We start from the raw sequence: 14,816 nt of genomic DNA, 5'->3' as shown, positions 1-14,816 counted from the left end.
ATCAACGATTCCAACAAATGAGCAGTTTTAGGGAAGAAATACACTTGTGCAAAGTTTAAAATCGATATCTCAAAAACTGAGGGATTAGGGACTATATACAATATATATACAGACTGAGGCCATAGCTAAATCGACTTATCACATTTTTTCGACCTTCCCATCGTATATAATACCTTAAGCTAAAGGTTTAACTAAAAGTGAAGTGAAAGTTCAACACAAACCGAAAAGTTTGCCCAACTCTCAAAAATACTGCGTCCTCACACAAGGTGTGTGTCTTTGCTAAAACAATATTTTATAAATAGTAATATAGAACTTTATTGTCTAATGCTTTTATTTTTTCTTAGATATTTAATAACAAAATGGTACAAACATATAGTTCTAAAATTAATTCACCACACCAAATACCACCCATTTTAAACCACGTACCACCTAAACTCATTTCCCTCCCCTGTTTCAAGTACCAGTTTTTTATAAATTCGATTTCATGAACGGCTTTAAATGTTGCGCAAATGACGCCGGCACGTCTTTCTGGTTTAGTGGACTCTTCTTAGCAGCCTCGAAGATACGTTCGTAGACGTTGCCATCATAGCAACCTAAAACGGAACTCAAAACTTTATCATGAAAATCGAAACCATCACAAATGGCAACGAGATTCGGGCGCAGCTCAGCGAGCACCGTTTCGAGGCGATCCTGCAGTGAGGTCAAATGATCGTCGGTCAAATGAATGAACTGTAAATATTAAAGAAGAAATAAGTAATGATTTGAAAGTCAATAATAAGTGACAATAATAACCCGCAAAATGTCAGCCATATGCCGTTGAACCGTATGCACCAGATAGAGTTCGAGCAGCTGCTCCAACAAATTATTCAGTGATGCGGAACGGTTTTCACGATTTTGGGTAACTTCTTCAAAGAAATTGTTGGCCACGAAGGCGCGCCCATGAAGCTGGGAAAAAGTAGTAAAAAGTATGTGATTAGCAAATATAAGCAATGATGTGATGTCAGATGATGTCATGTGATTGCATAAAAATAGTATTTATAAATGAAAATTGTATTATAACATTGAAAATGAAAGATGTGATGTAATGTCACGTGAGTAGGATCATGCGGAGGATGTGATGGAATATGAAGAACCGATTTGATGTGAATTAAAATAAAATAAATTTAGGTAACAACATAAATATTATGTAAAAAAGAAGTGTGACGTGATGTCTTATGGTTTGATATCATGTGATGTTATCGCGTGATGTGATCTAAAAATACATATGTAGTAAAATTTGAAAAAAATATAAAAAGTGTTATAAAAAATACAAAAAATTAAGTGAAGTTTCAAATTCTATTATAAAATCTGTTATGATGAAGTGATTTAAATTATATTACAAATAACAGATCATTTGAAGTCCGATCACATAAACTAAATGAAGTCATAAGCATGAAATAGCAAAGAGTCAATTTTAAAGTGATTTTAGTCAGCCTTAAGCCACATTTAACCTACCTCAGCCGCTTGAGTCAGCTCTATGCCAGTCACGTTGAACGCATCCGGTGGCGACAAGCCACTCTCCAAGCGTCTGGTATAACTTTTACTAGCGATGAGTGTCTTGCTAAGATAACAACATAACATTAAGAGATATAGCAACTAAATAAAATAACATAATAAGCTTACTTCGTGGCCGCATACTGCAGAGCCTGCACCAAGCACTGCCAATCGCCAGTCCATTCCGGAAACTCATGCCAACTGGCGCACACACCCAAATATGCCATGGTAGGCATCAGCGGCTTAGCACTCAACATATCGCCCCAGGTTTTCAACAAAATCTTACCAACTTGTAGATACAACACGGAATTCTCACCCTCGTAGGTGCAAGCCGCTGTGGCCCAAGTGAAGATGTTTCCAAAATTGGCCGAGGCCAAGTAACCATGACCACCGCAGGCGAGTCGCAAGCGTTCAATGCCAAAAGTTGAGTCGTACGTGCAAGACGCTTTCAAGGTGCAAGCCAAGGCATGTAGCTCCGGTAGGCGCGAATAATCACTGAGACCGACAGCCAAAGCGGTTTCTTCGTACATTTTATTGAGCTTGACACCGGCCAAACGATACGCAATGGCTGTAACAATCTCCGGCACAATTTTCATCTGTTGCGTTATGTGATCCAGCACTTGCGGTTCCGGTTCGCTGTTAGTAAAGAGGTTAAGGTTTAGTAAAGTTAAAATAGTATGATAGAGTCACTTACTTCGGTTTAATGGGACTCTGACGACGCACAGCCGAGTAGCGTGTCGCTATGGTCGCCGCCATTGCATGAAAACCGCTATTGACCAACACAATCATACAACGAACAAACACCATTGGAAAGTAGGCCAACTGTGAGACTGGAGACTTAACAAAAGTGCCATCCGGCAGGACTTTGGCATTCTTCATCAGCATATTTGTGCGGGGTATACGCACGTTAGTCAAACCCAAATAGCCGTTATTCACGGCCTGCAAACCGATCTTTTTGCCAATATCGCCGATATCAATGCCCGACAGTGCCTTGTGTGTTTGCTCATCGCGCACCTGCAAGAAAAATAACTGCAAACCCATTGGTTCGTCATCGATGTAGAGCTGTGCCACCACAATGCAATGGTTGACGGTGTTACCCACTGGTGTAATGGCAAGTTTGCGGTAAGTATGCTTGGACTTGAGAAAAGGCTCTTTAATACTCACAACCACCGGGCCACCATTTGTACGAGGTCAGCTTTGGTGTGTTCAGCACGAATTCATCGGTTTGGCGATCGTAATCAGCGCGCGTTTCCAATCCCCGCAGATAGGTACCGTGACCAAGCTCCGTTTGTACGTAAGTACCCAAAATATCGCAATTGTCTGCTCGACGACCGAATTTCTCATACTGTTCGGGTGTACCCTGATTTTTAAGCGCACGTGTGAACATAAGAAAGTGCACACCCATCGGAGTACCGCCGGGCATCAGAGTCGTACCCATTGGTCCAGTCATGAGAGTGCTTTTGAAATTGAGATACGCAAAATTACATATATTTATAACGAGGCTGTGTGGTTTAAGAAAGTGTTTCTAAATTAAGAACATTATATTTGTATATAGCTCACAAGAAGGTTCAGCTCATAAAAGCAAAAGATTTTCCAAAGCTTGGATCAGAAAATTTTTTCTTTAATGGAATTTTTATTTACTTGAAATTGAGCATTTTAAAGTTCTTGCAGAAGGGCAGCAGACCCTTGTGGCTTCTCTTAAATGAGCCATGCTTCTTTTTGACCCATTCCAAGTATACCAATTATCCAGACAAATCTTACATGCTCTTTTCGTACAGTTTTCGTTAGTGTTTCGGGTACTTAACTTAGGTAACATTTTTACTTACTGATAAACTTCTAAGCCGCCGGGATTCACGCGCTCTTGCATAGCTCTTACTTTAGTAATTGCGTTTACGCATTGCTCAACTGTACGATTGTAGTAATCTTCGTATGATAGATAATCCAATTCGACAGGGTCGGGTAAGTCAGAAAATAGTTCCTCTTCTGCAAAGAAAGAATGGTTTAATAAAATAAAAATTATTACTCTATTCAACGAGTTTGTCGATATCTCGGCACGAATTGTATTTAAAAATCGGGTTGTCATTGCAATTAATCACCAGGTTCTACATATTTTCGGAGATATTTACACATTTTTCGAAGTTTTTACTCACATGAAGCCGAAAATAATAAAATCTCCGAGATTGCATTGCTGAAATGAGGTTTCAAGGTGGAAACTATTATTCAAGAGTATACATTCAATATGGAGTGTGATCCATTTCGAGGTTCCCTACTTTTTAAAAGTAAAAACACAGAAGCTTCAAATTTATTATCATTCAAAAGAACATGCTCCGATATTTATTTTTTGAATATTATCTCTATCAAAGGTTGGCTGCGGCTACCTCTCAGACGGTTCATCCGTGTATACCAATGGTTCGTTCGAGTATTTCGACTGACGAATGACACGCGTATGTTTTGCTCCAAGGCCTGAATCGAAACGGATTGTCCGCATAGACTTTATACTTTACATATACCCACAGAAAAAAATCTAACGCTGTGATATTACACGATCTTGATGCTTAATCGCCTGGCCCAAAACGTGAAATTATCTGCTCACCGAAGTGTTAGCTCAATAAATCAATTGGTTGATGCGATTTGTGAGAAGTGGAACCGTCTTGTTGAACCAAAATGAACCAAAAATCGTACTTAAAGGCGATTTAGCAAATATTGTCAATTTCCGAATTAATTCGTTGAATTATTGGGTGCCACACCTCTAAAGGTTATTTTGTTATAAGAAAGGTTTTGTCAAAGATTCATTTCTTTATGTTCAATTGATTTGGCCGATCTTCAAGTTCATAATATCTAAAACCTCATTTCGATTGGTTTAGAAGAGATCTTCGAAGCTATTAGTTCCTTTCCATGACAGCAATTAAATTCTTCGAGATACAAAAAGGCGGCTGATATCTAATTTTCGTATAATACGATTTGATCAATACAATTTTATTTTGACATCATTCAAGAGGAAGAATTTCTCCTGCTCTTTCTTTCTCTCCCGCTATGTGGGGGGATTGATGTGTGTGAAATTTCGCTGTCTGACTATCATCAGGATCGTTACTGGAGACGAGACTTAGTTCTACACATACGATGCTGAAACCAGCAAACAATCAAGCGAATGGCGTACAAAAGTGTAAGCAAGACCGCAAAACCCCCGGCAAGGTCAATCAAACTTCAAGCTCACGTTCCCTTAATTTTCGTGGTGTGAGGCATTACGAATTTCCTTAGCCTTACATTTTTAACACAGCAGTACGTTTACATATAACAACAACAAGCTTTAGTTGAATTAATGTAATGATTTAATGCTAGCAAAAATGTGGAATAAGAAAGCAAATCATCAAAACAAATGCCCAGCCTCATTTAAATTTCGGAATAAATGGCACAAAGCCGTGTTTCGACGCTTATGTAATTGTATGACTAGCATTTTTTATATACTTACATACATACGTACTTGTTTGTATTGTAGGCTCGAAAGAATTTCTTAATTAATTTTATATATCGTCACCTGAAATGCAAAATAACGTATCATCAAAAAATTCGAAATTGAATGTTTTATAGATTACGCTTCACTACTTCAAATTACTTACATAATATTACATATGTTCAACATTTTCTGGTTCTCCGATCAAATATAAACTAGTTTTAACCAATATTAAAATTTTGTTTAACTCATGTTCCATTTTATTTCGAGATTCATTCACGCCACTGTAAATTTCCGAAAATGTTGTTACGTTATTTTGCATTTCAGGTGACGATATACTATATTTTTTTTTTGTTTTGGTAATTGAAGTTTGAGTTGTTGACTTTTGCCAAACCGCGTATATACATACATACATAGATATGGATATTTACGCGTGGCATACATGTGTATGTAAATATTTACCTCGTATCTAGAACTTTTTAAGTAAAGGTTAAGAGTTCAATAGCTTAACCATGAAAATCTAAATATCCAGGTGTAAGCGCATATATGTATATTTAGTAATGGTAGTCTCATACGTAAAACAGCTGAAATTTGGAGTTGACATAAACACTATTGCTCCCAAATACATTCTTTTCATGTTCAAACTCTTTTTCTGTTCTCAACATTTCACTACCGGGTTTTCCAATAGGGATGACATGGTTTCTAAGTGCCTTTGGGCCTGTTGCTGAGGACCGCAATTTGTCGTTTCCAAGACGTTGTTTGAATTGGGAATGTCTCCAACTGCAATCTGTGGAATCTTGAGAGAAGATTTTTCCTTGCATCCATATAAAAGTATTCTCACTCAAGAACTGGAGCCTTTGGAGGAACGTAAACGCCGTGAATTTGCTGATTTTGCCTTGGAACAGCTTGAAAATGATAACGAGTTTTTTAACATCTTCTTCGATGAGGCTCACTATCATCCAAGGGGTGCGTTTAATTAAAAAAACCGTCGTTTCTGGTGCAAAGAAAATCCACAAATTATTCATGCACAATCATTACATTCACCTAAATTGATAGTTTGGTGTGGTTTTTGTGCTGGTGGAATCATCGGCCCGTACTGCTTTCGAAATGAAGCTGGTGACGCCGTGACTGTCAAAGGAGAGCGGTATAGACCGATGATGAACAACTTTTTATGACCGCAATTGGAAGCAGTTGATCTTGACAACATCTAGTTCCAACAAGTCAGTGCTACGTGCCACACAGCACGTGCAACAACCGAATCATTGCGAGAAAAGTTTGAAGATTCGATTATTTCAAGAAATTGTAACATTGAATGACCGCCAAGAAGTTGTGATTTAACACCATTAGACTACTTCTTGTTCGGTTATTTGAAGTGATTTGACTTTAGCAGTAAGTCTGCTCTTCTCTTCAAGCTTTAGAGGTCAATATTGAACGCGCTATTCATGACATACGACTTGATTTCGTGTGAAAATCGCTCATGGAATTCGTTCCTGTAAAACAAGTCGAGTAGGCCATTTGCATGATATTATATTCAGCACTTCTATCTATCTATTGTACTTCTCTTTCAATAAAAAAAACATTTGAATTTCCTTGACAATTAGTGAGAAGAAACACATCACTCTTATTGGAAAACCCTGTATGTGATATCAATTTGATTTAACTGCCATAAATTAACAACATTTCGCTACTTTATTAACAGAAGTAAGCAACTTAAATTTTAAAAGTTAATTATTTTTATAGCACGAGATGAGTTACAAAGTCAGCGCAATAAAAACTTTATACAGACAATGTAAAGTCTCAAAGCTCAATATTGCCAAAGCACTTACTAATTACTTATTTTTTTGAAATGTATCACAAGGCTAAGCACAGAGTGCAGATTTGTGTGTAAACAAAAAAGAAACGAACGCAGAAATATAATTACATTTTCAGTAATGAATCCGTGATTACAAAGCGCTCTTTTTCTTGGCTGTTTTTCTAAATTCATTTAACTATACACAGAGTCCAGCCCAATTAAAATAAACTTAGAGCACTTAACAGTTAAGTCTTTGAGCAGAAATTAGAATTCGTGAGAGTTGTGAGAACTTAGAGCACTTGTCCCATACTTATATGCATCTCTCTTATGAATGACAGCCAACGTATATACCATGTTATAAAATTTGATCCGGAACTGGTCCATTTAAGCCGAATCAATAAAGATTTGTACCTAGTTTGATACAATCTTTTGCCCCTATGTCACTTAGCGTGTGTTTGTTAGTTATTGGTGTTAGATGCGAAAATTTTATCTGTCATTATTTCCTATGGAAAAAAATTTAACAACGAGTTAGCTTGAAATTTTGTGTCTCCAAGGGAATCATGGCTGCTAAAGCATTGAAAATGTTGCAGAGGTGTTTTGTGAAATCTACTTTATCACAAACACTAGCCTTATAGTACCACCAAGCATTCAGCGAAGGCCGTAAAGTCATCAAAAACTGCCTCCAGTGAGACGTCCATCCACTTTTTCAAAAAAAAAACTTCGTTAACAGTTCGGTTTTCGCTTACAGTTTAAGTGGACCTGTCCGGTTTAAATTTAATCGAATAGTAAATGGTGATCCATTTCGACGCTCTCTACTTACAAAAAAAAACACACAGAAACTTCAAATTTAATGGAGAATGTCTATTATCATTCGAAAGAATATTATCTCTTTCAAATGTTGTCCGCGGCCACGTTTCGGATGGTCCATCCGATGAGTCCAATTTTCGATGACACCTTCGGACAAGGCCTGAATCGGGATAAAGCGGGATTGTTCGCATAGACTTTAGATTTTACATATCACCACAGGAAAAATTCTAACGATGTAATATTACACGATCTTGGTAGCCAATCGACCGGCCCAAAACGTGAAATTATCCACTCAGCAAAGAGTTCTCTCAAAAAATACTTTAATTGATGCGATGTGTGGGAAGTAGCGCCGTCTTGTTGAAGCCAAATCTCCCCGAGATTACCAGCTTCAATTTCAGCCATCAAATAGTCGATTGTCATGGCGTGATAACGGTCGCCTTTGTTTGTTACGTTCTCACTGACATCATTTTCGAAGAAATATGGACCGATGATTCCACTCGCACACAAACCATACCAAACCGTTGTTTTTTCTGGATAAAATGGCAGCTCTTGAATCTTGCTTGTTTACATACTCATTGACCCAGAAACGGACCTTATCGCTGAACAAAATTTGGCTCGAAAACATAGGATCTTCTTGGATCTTTTCAACCCATAGAGCGAAGCGATGTCGCTTGGGCAGATCGAACGGCTTCAGTTCTTGCACAAGCTGCATTTTATACACTTTCAAAAAAATACTTCTGTTGAAAAAAGTACCTCTACTTGGATCACCCCTCATATATAAATCTATTGGTTACTTTCTTAAACAAAAACATACCGTCATTCATAAAAAGAAACTTGCCAGTATTTAAGAAATCGCCAGGTAACAGGAAACTGTTATCTAATTGTAATATGTAAACCCAAAAAAAAAACGAAACAAAAACAAAAAACAAATTCAAATCTTTGTATTATATGTAGGTATGTATTAAACTAAATACCGTTCGCAATTAACTAAGTACTGACAAACAATAAGTGATGTTACCAAAGTCCATGAATACTTTTGCGACCTTTACGGAAGTAGGTCTATTATTGTATAAAAAAGAGTTGTACATATGTATATTCCCCAATTAACCACTGATTATGATATACTATATCACAGCGTGAGTAGTATTTGACCCAGTTATCACTCTTATAGAACCTTGTCAAATATAATTTACGAATCACATGAAATTACTTCAAAAAAATATCGGATAATCTCGTACAACTTTGAGATGATTGCATTAATTAGAGCTTCACTTAGCAGAAGAGAAACAAACCAAAACAACAATAATTTTTGCAATTCAAGCCACGATTGTATTAGCTGCAACAGCACCGACACTATCAACAAATACTAGACTAAGTGCATCTCTATACATATTTGTATATATGTATGTATATGTTCATCTAATGATTAGTATAGTATTTACAGCACGTTGAACTCGCTGTTTACTTTTCTAGCAACTCACCAGCTAATCTTTTCAATTGCAAGAAGCTTTCACCGTCATGAATAAAAGCGGTGAATTCCTCCACATCGAAGGTGGCCTTCTTGCGTTCATTCGCCAAATCGGGATTAACAGTTTTTGGTATGGTCATTTTGTTAAAAAATTTTGCTGCACTACTTTTTTTGAAACAACTACAAAACTTCGAATATTTTTATTAAAGTGATCACAAACAAAACACACGTAGAAGGTACTAAACACGCCGCGATCGAGCTCCAACAGTCTACAACGGATAACAGCGTTTGACTGGCGGTAGCTGGCCGCGTTGAGATCGTTTATTGTGCCTGATGTTGCTCAACGACTTGAATATATGTGTGTACTTTGGTATTTTGTGTCGATATTTGGAGATACTTAAAATGCTCTTTGGTTTTTTGGAGCTTTACGAGTGTACTGTGAAGAGGCTGAATTGAGAACAAAGCGTTGCGGCTTGTCTCCTAAACTTTTTATTTTATATATTTGTGCATATGTGTTATATATATTATACTTGTATTAGAAAAATATTGATTTCAAACGACTGCACTTCTACTGGTTGCCAGTTGGAAAGGAGTCGAGGGCAGTGATGATATTGCTAAGTGTGGCGTACGACTGTCTTCCGAAAACGTGACTGACGTTGGTAAACCTATGCATTGTCTCTACGATGATCTGGACAAGCCAACGGTAAGAAATGTCAAAACACATTGGCACGATCTACCGGGGTACAAAACTGCAACGGCATTCGCACGATAAGGAGGAAGATGAGAAATACGCGAAATTTCTCGTGGCACTCGATAGAAAAAATTATATGAACATAATTCAGCTGAGAGTTCGAGATGACTGCAGGAAACATTAAGAATAAGTTACCATAAAAACAATGGAGCACCTATTTTCCTGCATTGGCAAAGCAACCCTTCAATCATTTGTGGACTCCTTGATTTGAAGACACTGAAAGAGGTATCGTTGGTGAGGGCACAGAACCTATTAAAAATTAGTTCAAGCCCTGGCATCCTGAAGGATAACTATTCCTTATGTACTACATATCGGCATTCCATCTGGTATCGCTAAGGAAAAAAACTGGTATATTCGTGGCTTATTAGCCTACCAGATTAGCCTAAACTATACCTTACTATTCCATTTTTAGACATTCCTATATTTGGCGGCCAAAGAACAACACATCTCTCAAAAGCTTGATGTTCCTAGTAAGGAGAGGATCTCTTCTCTCGAGGCAGTTTAGTCCTTTCAAAAAGATTTAGAGCTCACAAAGTCTACAACAGGACCAGATGTTAATGCTTATTAATAACCATAAGCCTTCATGGCTAAGTTTCGAAGAGGATTTCGAATAACTAACATAAACTAACCTGTAACATAACCTATAACATAGGGTGGTGACAAAATGTTCGGGTTAATCATTTAATTTAACAAATAGATGTCATTTGGGGGTAACCAATTCACGCTATTCGCTCGGCATTTCGGTACAAATAAAATAAACCGATTTTTTTTCTTCAACGATCTGGCAGCACAAAATGTTACTGACAACTGTCAGTTGTGGATTACATGTGGAACACAAGTAATTTGCGCTAATTTCCAATTTTTTCTAATTGTAAACATTCGAGAAATTCCACAAATATAAAGCGAAACTGCAAGTAAATAACAAAAACTTCTACTGTGAAATACAAAAAACAATAAGCTAAGCAAATGTTCTAAAATCATTTTAATAATTTCGTAGCAATGGTGAATGTTATGAAAGGTGTATTTGTTGAATGTGATCCGGCTATGAAACAATTTCTTTTGCATCTGGACGAAACGCTCGCATTGGGACGCAAATTCATCATTCAAGATTTGGATGAAAATCATCTGTTCATTTCTACTGATATAGTGGAAACGTTGCAAGCACGTGTGGATGATTTAATGGACCGCATAAGTTTTCCGCTGCATGAAAAAGATCCTTAATTTTATACATACATATACATATATGCAATCTATATATTAAATACAAGTCTTTCACTATAAACCAATCTACTTTACAAAGCAACAATCATGACCGGACGCGAGTCCAATCGTATAAAAGATGCGGAGAAGAAACGTGTACTTGATGAAGCTGCTCGACAACGGCGCGCACGCAAGGCGCTTGAAGCGCTCGAACAAGATAATTTCCACGAAGATCCACATGCAGATTTGGTGATGTCAAAGAAATTGCCGAAATTTCAAGATGGTATCAAAAACACTAAAGAAAAGAAGAGCAAACGTAAAGGTGCCGAATACTATAGGGCGAAGTATCGTAAAAATTTTCCACAGCTACTTGAAGAATGCAAGCAGAATTCTACGGATGCACCAAACTATTTGAATGCTTTGGCACCCGCACCAAATAAGCCTCCACGACGGTTTTGTGCTGTTTGTGGCAATTTTTCAAAATACACTTGCACTGCGTGCGGCACACACTACTGCTGCATTCGTTGTCTGGGCACACATCAGGATACACGTTGCCTCAAATGGACCGCTTGAAGTATAGAATTTAATTGGATTATTATTTTAGAATTATAATTGCGTAAACTCATTTTTACATACATTATAACAATAATTTGTTTAACAAGGGTAAAAATCTATGGTTTTATGATTTTACTATGCGTTATGACAAGTTGTGAGTGCCCTAATACATTGGTCTTTTATAATGGTAAATATAATTTAGTTATAAATATAAAAACCGCATTTTTAAATATTTCATAATTTTTCTGTTTATTTGGCAGCGCTTTAAGGCATAATATTGAATTATTAAATTATTTGAAACCACAACCAAGTCTTCAAACAAAAATAAAGAAATTGAAAATATTAATTTTATATTCTGGCTACAACTGCAACAACAACATTAATTTTAGATTCAAGCGCTCCTGTATGAAAGGTAAATTTTTGGTTAGAACGAGAATTTGCAGTAAAATTTGTAGGAGTTAGATTTGCTGATCCGCTATTTATAGTCCTTTGTAGAAGTGTTCTATGAAAATCTATTTTTATACCCTGATTGGCTATGAAGTTTAGTTAACTAAACGTTTTTCTTAACTAGAAAATTTGACCCAGAAGCTGTACACCATTTTATTATTTACATAGATCACACAAAAAATTCGTTCAGACCAAATACAATTATTTTCAAATATTACAAATTTGACTTCAAGAATGGTTTCAAAATCTTCTCAAAAGAGTCGGGCACCGGTTTTTGATTAAGCGGACTTTTCCTTGCCGCCTCCATCAAACGCTCATACACATTACCATCGTAGCAACCTAGAGTTGAGTTCAATACACGATCATGGAAATCGAAACCATCACAAATACACACAGCATCTGGACGTAATTTCTTCAAACATGCTTCCAAACGTTTTTGTAACGAACGCAGATTGGCATCGCTGATTGTTGTGAACTGTGAAAGAAGCAAGAAATTAGTATAAATTTGAAAATCCTCATACTAAGCTTAAACTGCAATTTACCCTGAGAATATCGTGCATGTGACGCTGTACAGTTTGCACCAAATATAATTCCAAAATATTCTCTAACACGGAATTGAGCGCTTTAGAACGATTTGCCGATTTTGTGCCAGTAATTTGATCTAAAAACACTGAAGCTACGAATTGGCGTGCGTGAAGCTGTTTTGAAGAAAAATTGACAGGTTTAAAAAAATACACGACTTTAAAACGTAAAGCCTTAAAATTTCTTACTTCGGCTGCCTGCGTCAATTCAATGCCCGTGTTGTTGGCTGCCTCCTCCTGTGTTTGGCCTTCAGCCACACGTTTGGTAAGATTCTCGAAAGCCACACGCGTTTTACTGTAATGGAAAAAAAATTGTTTTTATAATGATTTTTATACCCTGAATCAAGTTTTTGTAAGGAAAACGTTTTTATTTGACGACATATCGTCACAGAACAAATTTTCAGATCCGACTACCACAGCCTGAAGCTTTCATACAAACTGACCGCTAAAAGTACAGTTATTGTATTGAAACTTTATTAATTGTAAACGGTATTCAAGCCTCGGTGTAACCGAAGTTACAACAACCAAATTACTTACTTGGTCGCCGTAAACTGCAACAACTTAACCATATACTCCAAACTGTCATTCCATGATGGCATTTCACGTTTGCCATACATTTCGGCCAAATAGGCAGCCAACGGCGACATTTGCTTGCCTTGTGTCAACTGTAACCAGGTCTTAACTAAATAGCGACCCACTTGCAACAACAACACTGTATTTTCGCCCTCATAAGTGTATGCAGCAACGATATTGCCATATATAGTACTGAAATTGGTCGAGGTCAAATAGCCATGACCACCGCAAGCCAAACGTAGACGTTCAATACCGAAAGAGCCGTCGGTACTTGAGAGAACTTTCAGACCACACGAAATGATATGCATGTCCGCCATACGCTTATAATCGCCATTGGCTATTTCTTTTTGCGTCAGATCATACATCTCCCACATATAGTGTACGCAAAGGCGATAAGCAATGCCGTTTGCTATTTCTGAGAAGAGTTTTTGCTGCTGCGTCACATGATCGATGATCTGCGGTTCTGGCTCGCTGCAAAATATCTGTTTATTAAGGAGAGTTCTGTATTTAAAAACTATTTAAAAAATGCACTTACTTGGCATTAATCGGACTTTGCCGTCTCACCGCCGAATAACGGGTTGCTATGGTGGCCGCTTGTAACAGCGAACTAGAGGAGACATCGACAATTAAACAGCGTGTATACACCATAGTCATATAGTTTAATCTTGACACAGGACTGGCGACGAAACTGCCATCCGGCAAGACTTTCGCATTACGCATTAACATATTTGTACGCGGTATGCGTACGTTCTTGAAGCCAAGAAAACCTTGATTCACGGCGGCCATGCCGAGTTTCCTGCCAACCTCACCAATATCCACACCCGGCAACGGCATATGCGTCTCCAAGTCGCGCAGCTGCACTATGAACATTTGTATGCCATGATGTTTGCCATCGATGTAGAGTTGTGCCACCACCATGGCATGGTTGGCGGTGTGACCCACTGCAAAATAGAATTTCAACAACTTAATAAGCCGAAAAAGTTACTTTAGAGTTATTTGCATGCACTCACACCCTCCCGGCCACCATTTGTAGGCCTGCAAATTGGGCGTGTTCAAGACGAATTCATCGGTTTTGCGATCGTAATCGGCGCGTGTTTCAATGCCGCGCACATTGGTGCCATGCGCCAGCTCGGTTTGTGCATAAGTGCCGATTATATTACAATTGGCGGCTGGCTTGGCGAACTTTTCGATTTGCTCCGGCGTTCCTTGATTGAAAAGCACATCGACAAACATGGTGATATGGGTAGCAAAGGGATGGTTGGCGGGCATCATAGCCCAGGAGACGTAGCTATAGAGCAGCTTGCTGTAAGCATAAATAATAATGAATATGAATATATTGGTCACACTGGATGCACGGCTGGTTGTCTAGTGCTTACGGCCAAATGTCATTGCCGCCCGGATTGCGCATTTCTTGTAGTTTACGTAGTTTTACAGCTGCCTCCGTAACATCCTTTACAGCCAAGTGGTAGACATCTTCATGTGAGAGATAGTCGTGTAGGTGACCATCTCTAAGATCCTTGTAAAGGTAGGTTTCTATAATTAGATAATAGCATAAGTGAACTTGGCATAGTTGTGTGTAAAGTAGACGTAAGTATTTTTTTTATTATTTTTTTTTTTAACGATATGAAGTATATATAATATTAAGAAAGTGTTGTTTC

General features: G+C 37.7%; 4 protein-coding genes across 4 annotated transcripts in view; 2 read left to right on the top strand and 2 right to left on the bottom strand.

Moving 5' to 3' along the window:
* Window positions 1-313: 313 nt before the first annotated feature.
* On the bottom strand, window positions 314-9,480 carry LOC120772617 (probable peroxisomal acyl-coenzyme A oxidase 1). The gene is made up of 8 exons (XM_040101332.1): window positions 9,065-9,480; window positions 3,360-3,516; window positions 2,698-2,990; window positions 2,228-2,633; window positions 1,663-2,169; window positions 1,495-1,600; window positions 793-945; window positions 314-729 (listed from the first exon to the last, which is right to left on the bottom strand). The coding sequence occupies exons 1-8, from the start codon at window positions 9,189-9,191 to the stop codon at window positions 469-471; spliced, it is 2,010 nt and encodes a 669-aa protein (XP_039957266.1). The 5' UTR covers window positions 9,192-9,480; the 3' UTR covers window positions 314-468.
* Window positions 9,481-10,635: 1,155 nt separating this feature from the next.
* On the top strand, window positions 10,636-11,113 carry LOC120771047 (general transcription factor IIH subunit 5). Its single transcript, XM_040098848.1, has 2 exons — window positions 10,636-10,716; window positions 10,800-11,113. Exon 2 carries the CDS (start codon window positions 10,802-10,804, stop codon window positions 11,021-11,023), a length of 222 nt encoding a protein of 73 aa, XP_039954782.1. The 5' UTR covers window positions 10,636-10,716; window positions 10,800-10,801; the 3' UTR covers window positions 11,024-11,113.
* Window positions 11,085-11,744, top strand: LOC120771046 (zinc finger HIT domain-containing protein 1). The gene has a single exon (XM_040098847.1). The coding sequence runs from the start codon at window positions 11,111-11,113 to the stop codon at window positions 11,573-11,575; it is 465 nt and encodes a 154-aa protein (XP_039954781.1). The 5' UTR covers window positions 11,085-11,110; the 3' UTR covers window positions 11,576-11,744.
* Window positions 11,745-12,114: 370 nt separating this feature from the next.
* LOC120771045 (probable peroxisomal acyl-coenzyme A oxidase 1) overlaps window positions 12,115-14,816 on the bottom strand; it is a 5,442-nt gene continuing 2,740 nt past the window's right edge. Inside the window, exons 2-8 of the mRNA XM_040098846.1 lie at window positions 14,535-14,691; window positions 14,169-14,461; window positions 13,694-14,099; window positions 13,123-13,629; window positions 12,775-12,880; window positions 12,547-12,702; window positions 12,115-12,479 (exon numbers count right to left, since the gene is read on the bottom strand). Coding sequence (XP_039954780.1) covers window positions 12,219-12,479; window positions 12,547-12,702; window positions 12,775-12,880; window positions 13,123-13,629; window positions 13,694-14,099; window positions 14,169-14,461; window positions 14,535-14,691 — 1,886 coding nt within the window. The 3' untranslated portion in view covers window positions 12,115-12,218. The remainder of the gene's footprint in view (window positions 12,480-12,546; window positions 12,703-12,774; window positions 12,881-13,122; window positions 13,630-13,693; window positions 14,100-14,168; window positions 14,462-14,534; window positions 14,692-14,816) is intronic.

The sequence above is a fragment of the Bactrocera tryoni genome, chromosome 3, assembly GCF_016617805.1.
Source record: "Bactrocera tryoni isolate S06 chromosome 3, CSIRO_BtryS06_freeze2, whole genome shotgun sequence".
NCBI classification, from domain to species: domain Eukaryota; kingdom Metazoa; phylum Arthropoda; class Insecta; order Diptera; family Tephritidae; genus Bactrocera; species Bactrocera tryoni.
Note: the sequence above shows the minus strand (reverse complement) of the source record. Positions and strands in the feature narration are given on the sequence as shown.

What these genes read in the sequence shown, in the direction of transcription:
- LOC120772617 (XM_040101332.1), bottom strand. Translation starts at nt 9,191, where the DNA reads ATGACCATACCAAAAACTGTTAATCCCGATTTGGCGAATGAACGCAAG. An exon ending in CAAATGGTGGCCCGGTGGTT is followed by an intron (nt 2,634 to 2,697) that starts GTGAGTATTAAA and finishes CCATTACACCAG; the next exon opens with TGGGTAACACCGTCAACCAT. An exon ending in ATATGGCTGACATTTTGCGG is followed by an intron (nt 730 to 792) that starts GTTATTATTGTC and finishes TAATATTTACAG; the next exon opens with TTCATTCATTTGACCGACGA.
- LOC120771046 (XM_040098847.1), top strand. Translation starts at nt 11,111, where the DNA reads ATGACCGGACGCGAGTCCAATCGTATAAAAGATGCGGAGAAGAAACGT.
- LOC120771047 (XM_040098848.1), top strand. Translation starts at nt 10,802, where the DNA reads ATGGTGAATGTTATGAAAGGTGTATTTGTTGAATGTGATCCGGCTATG.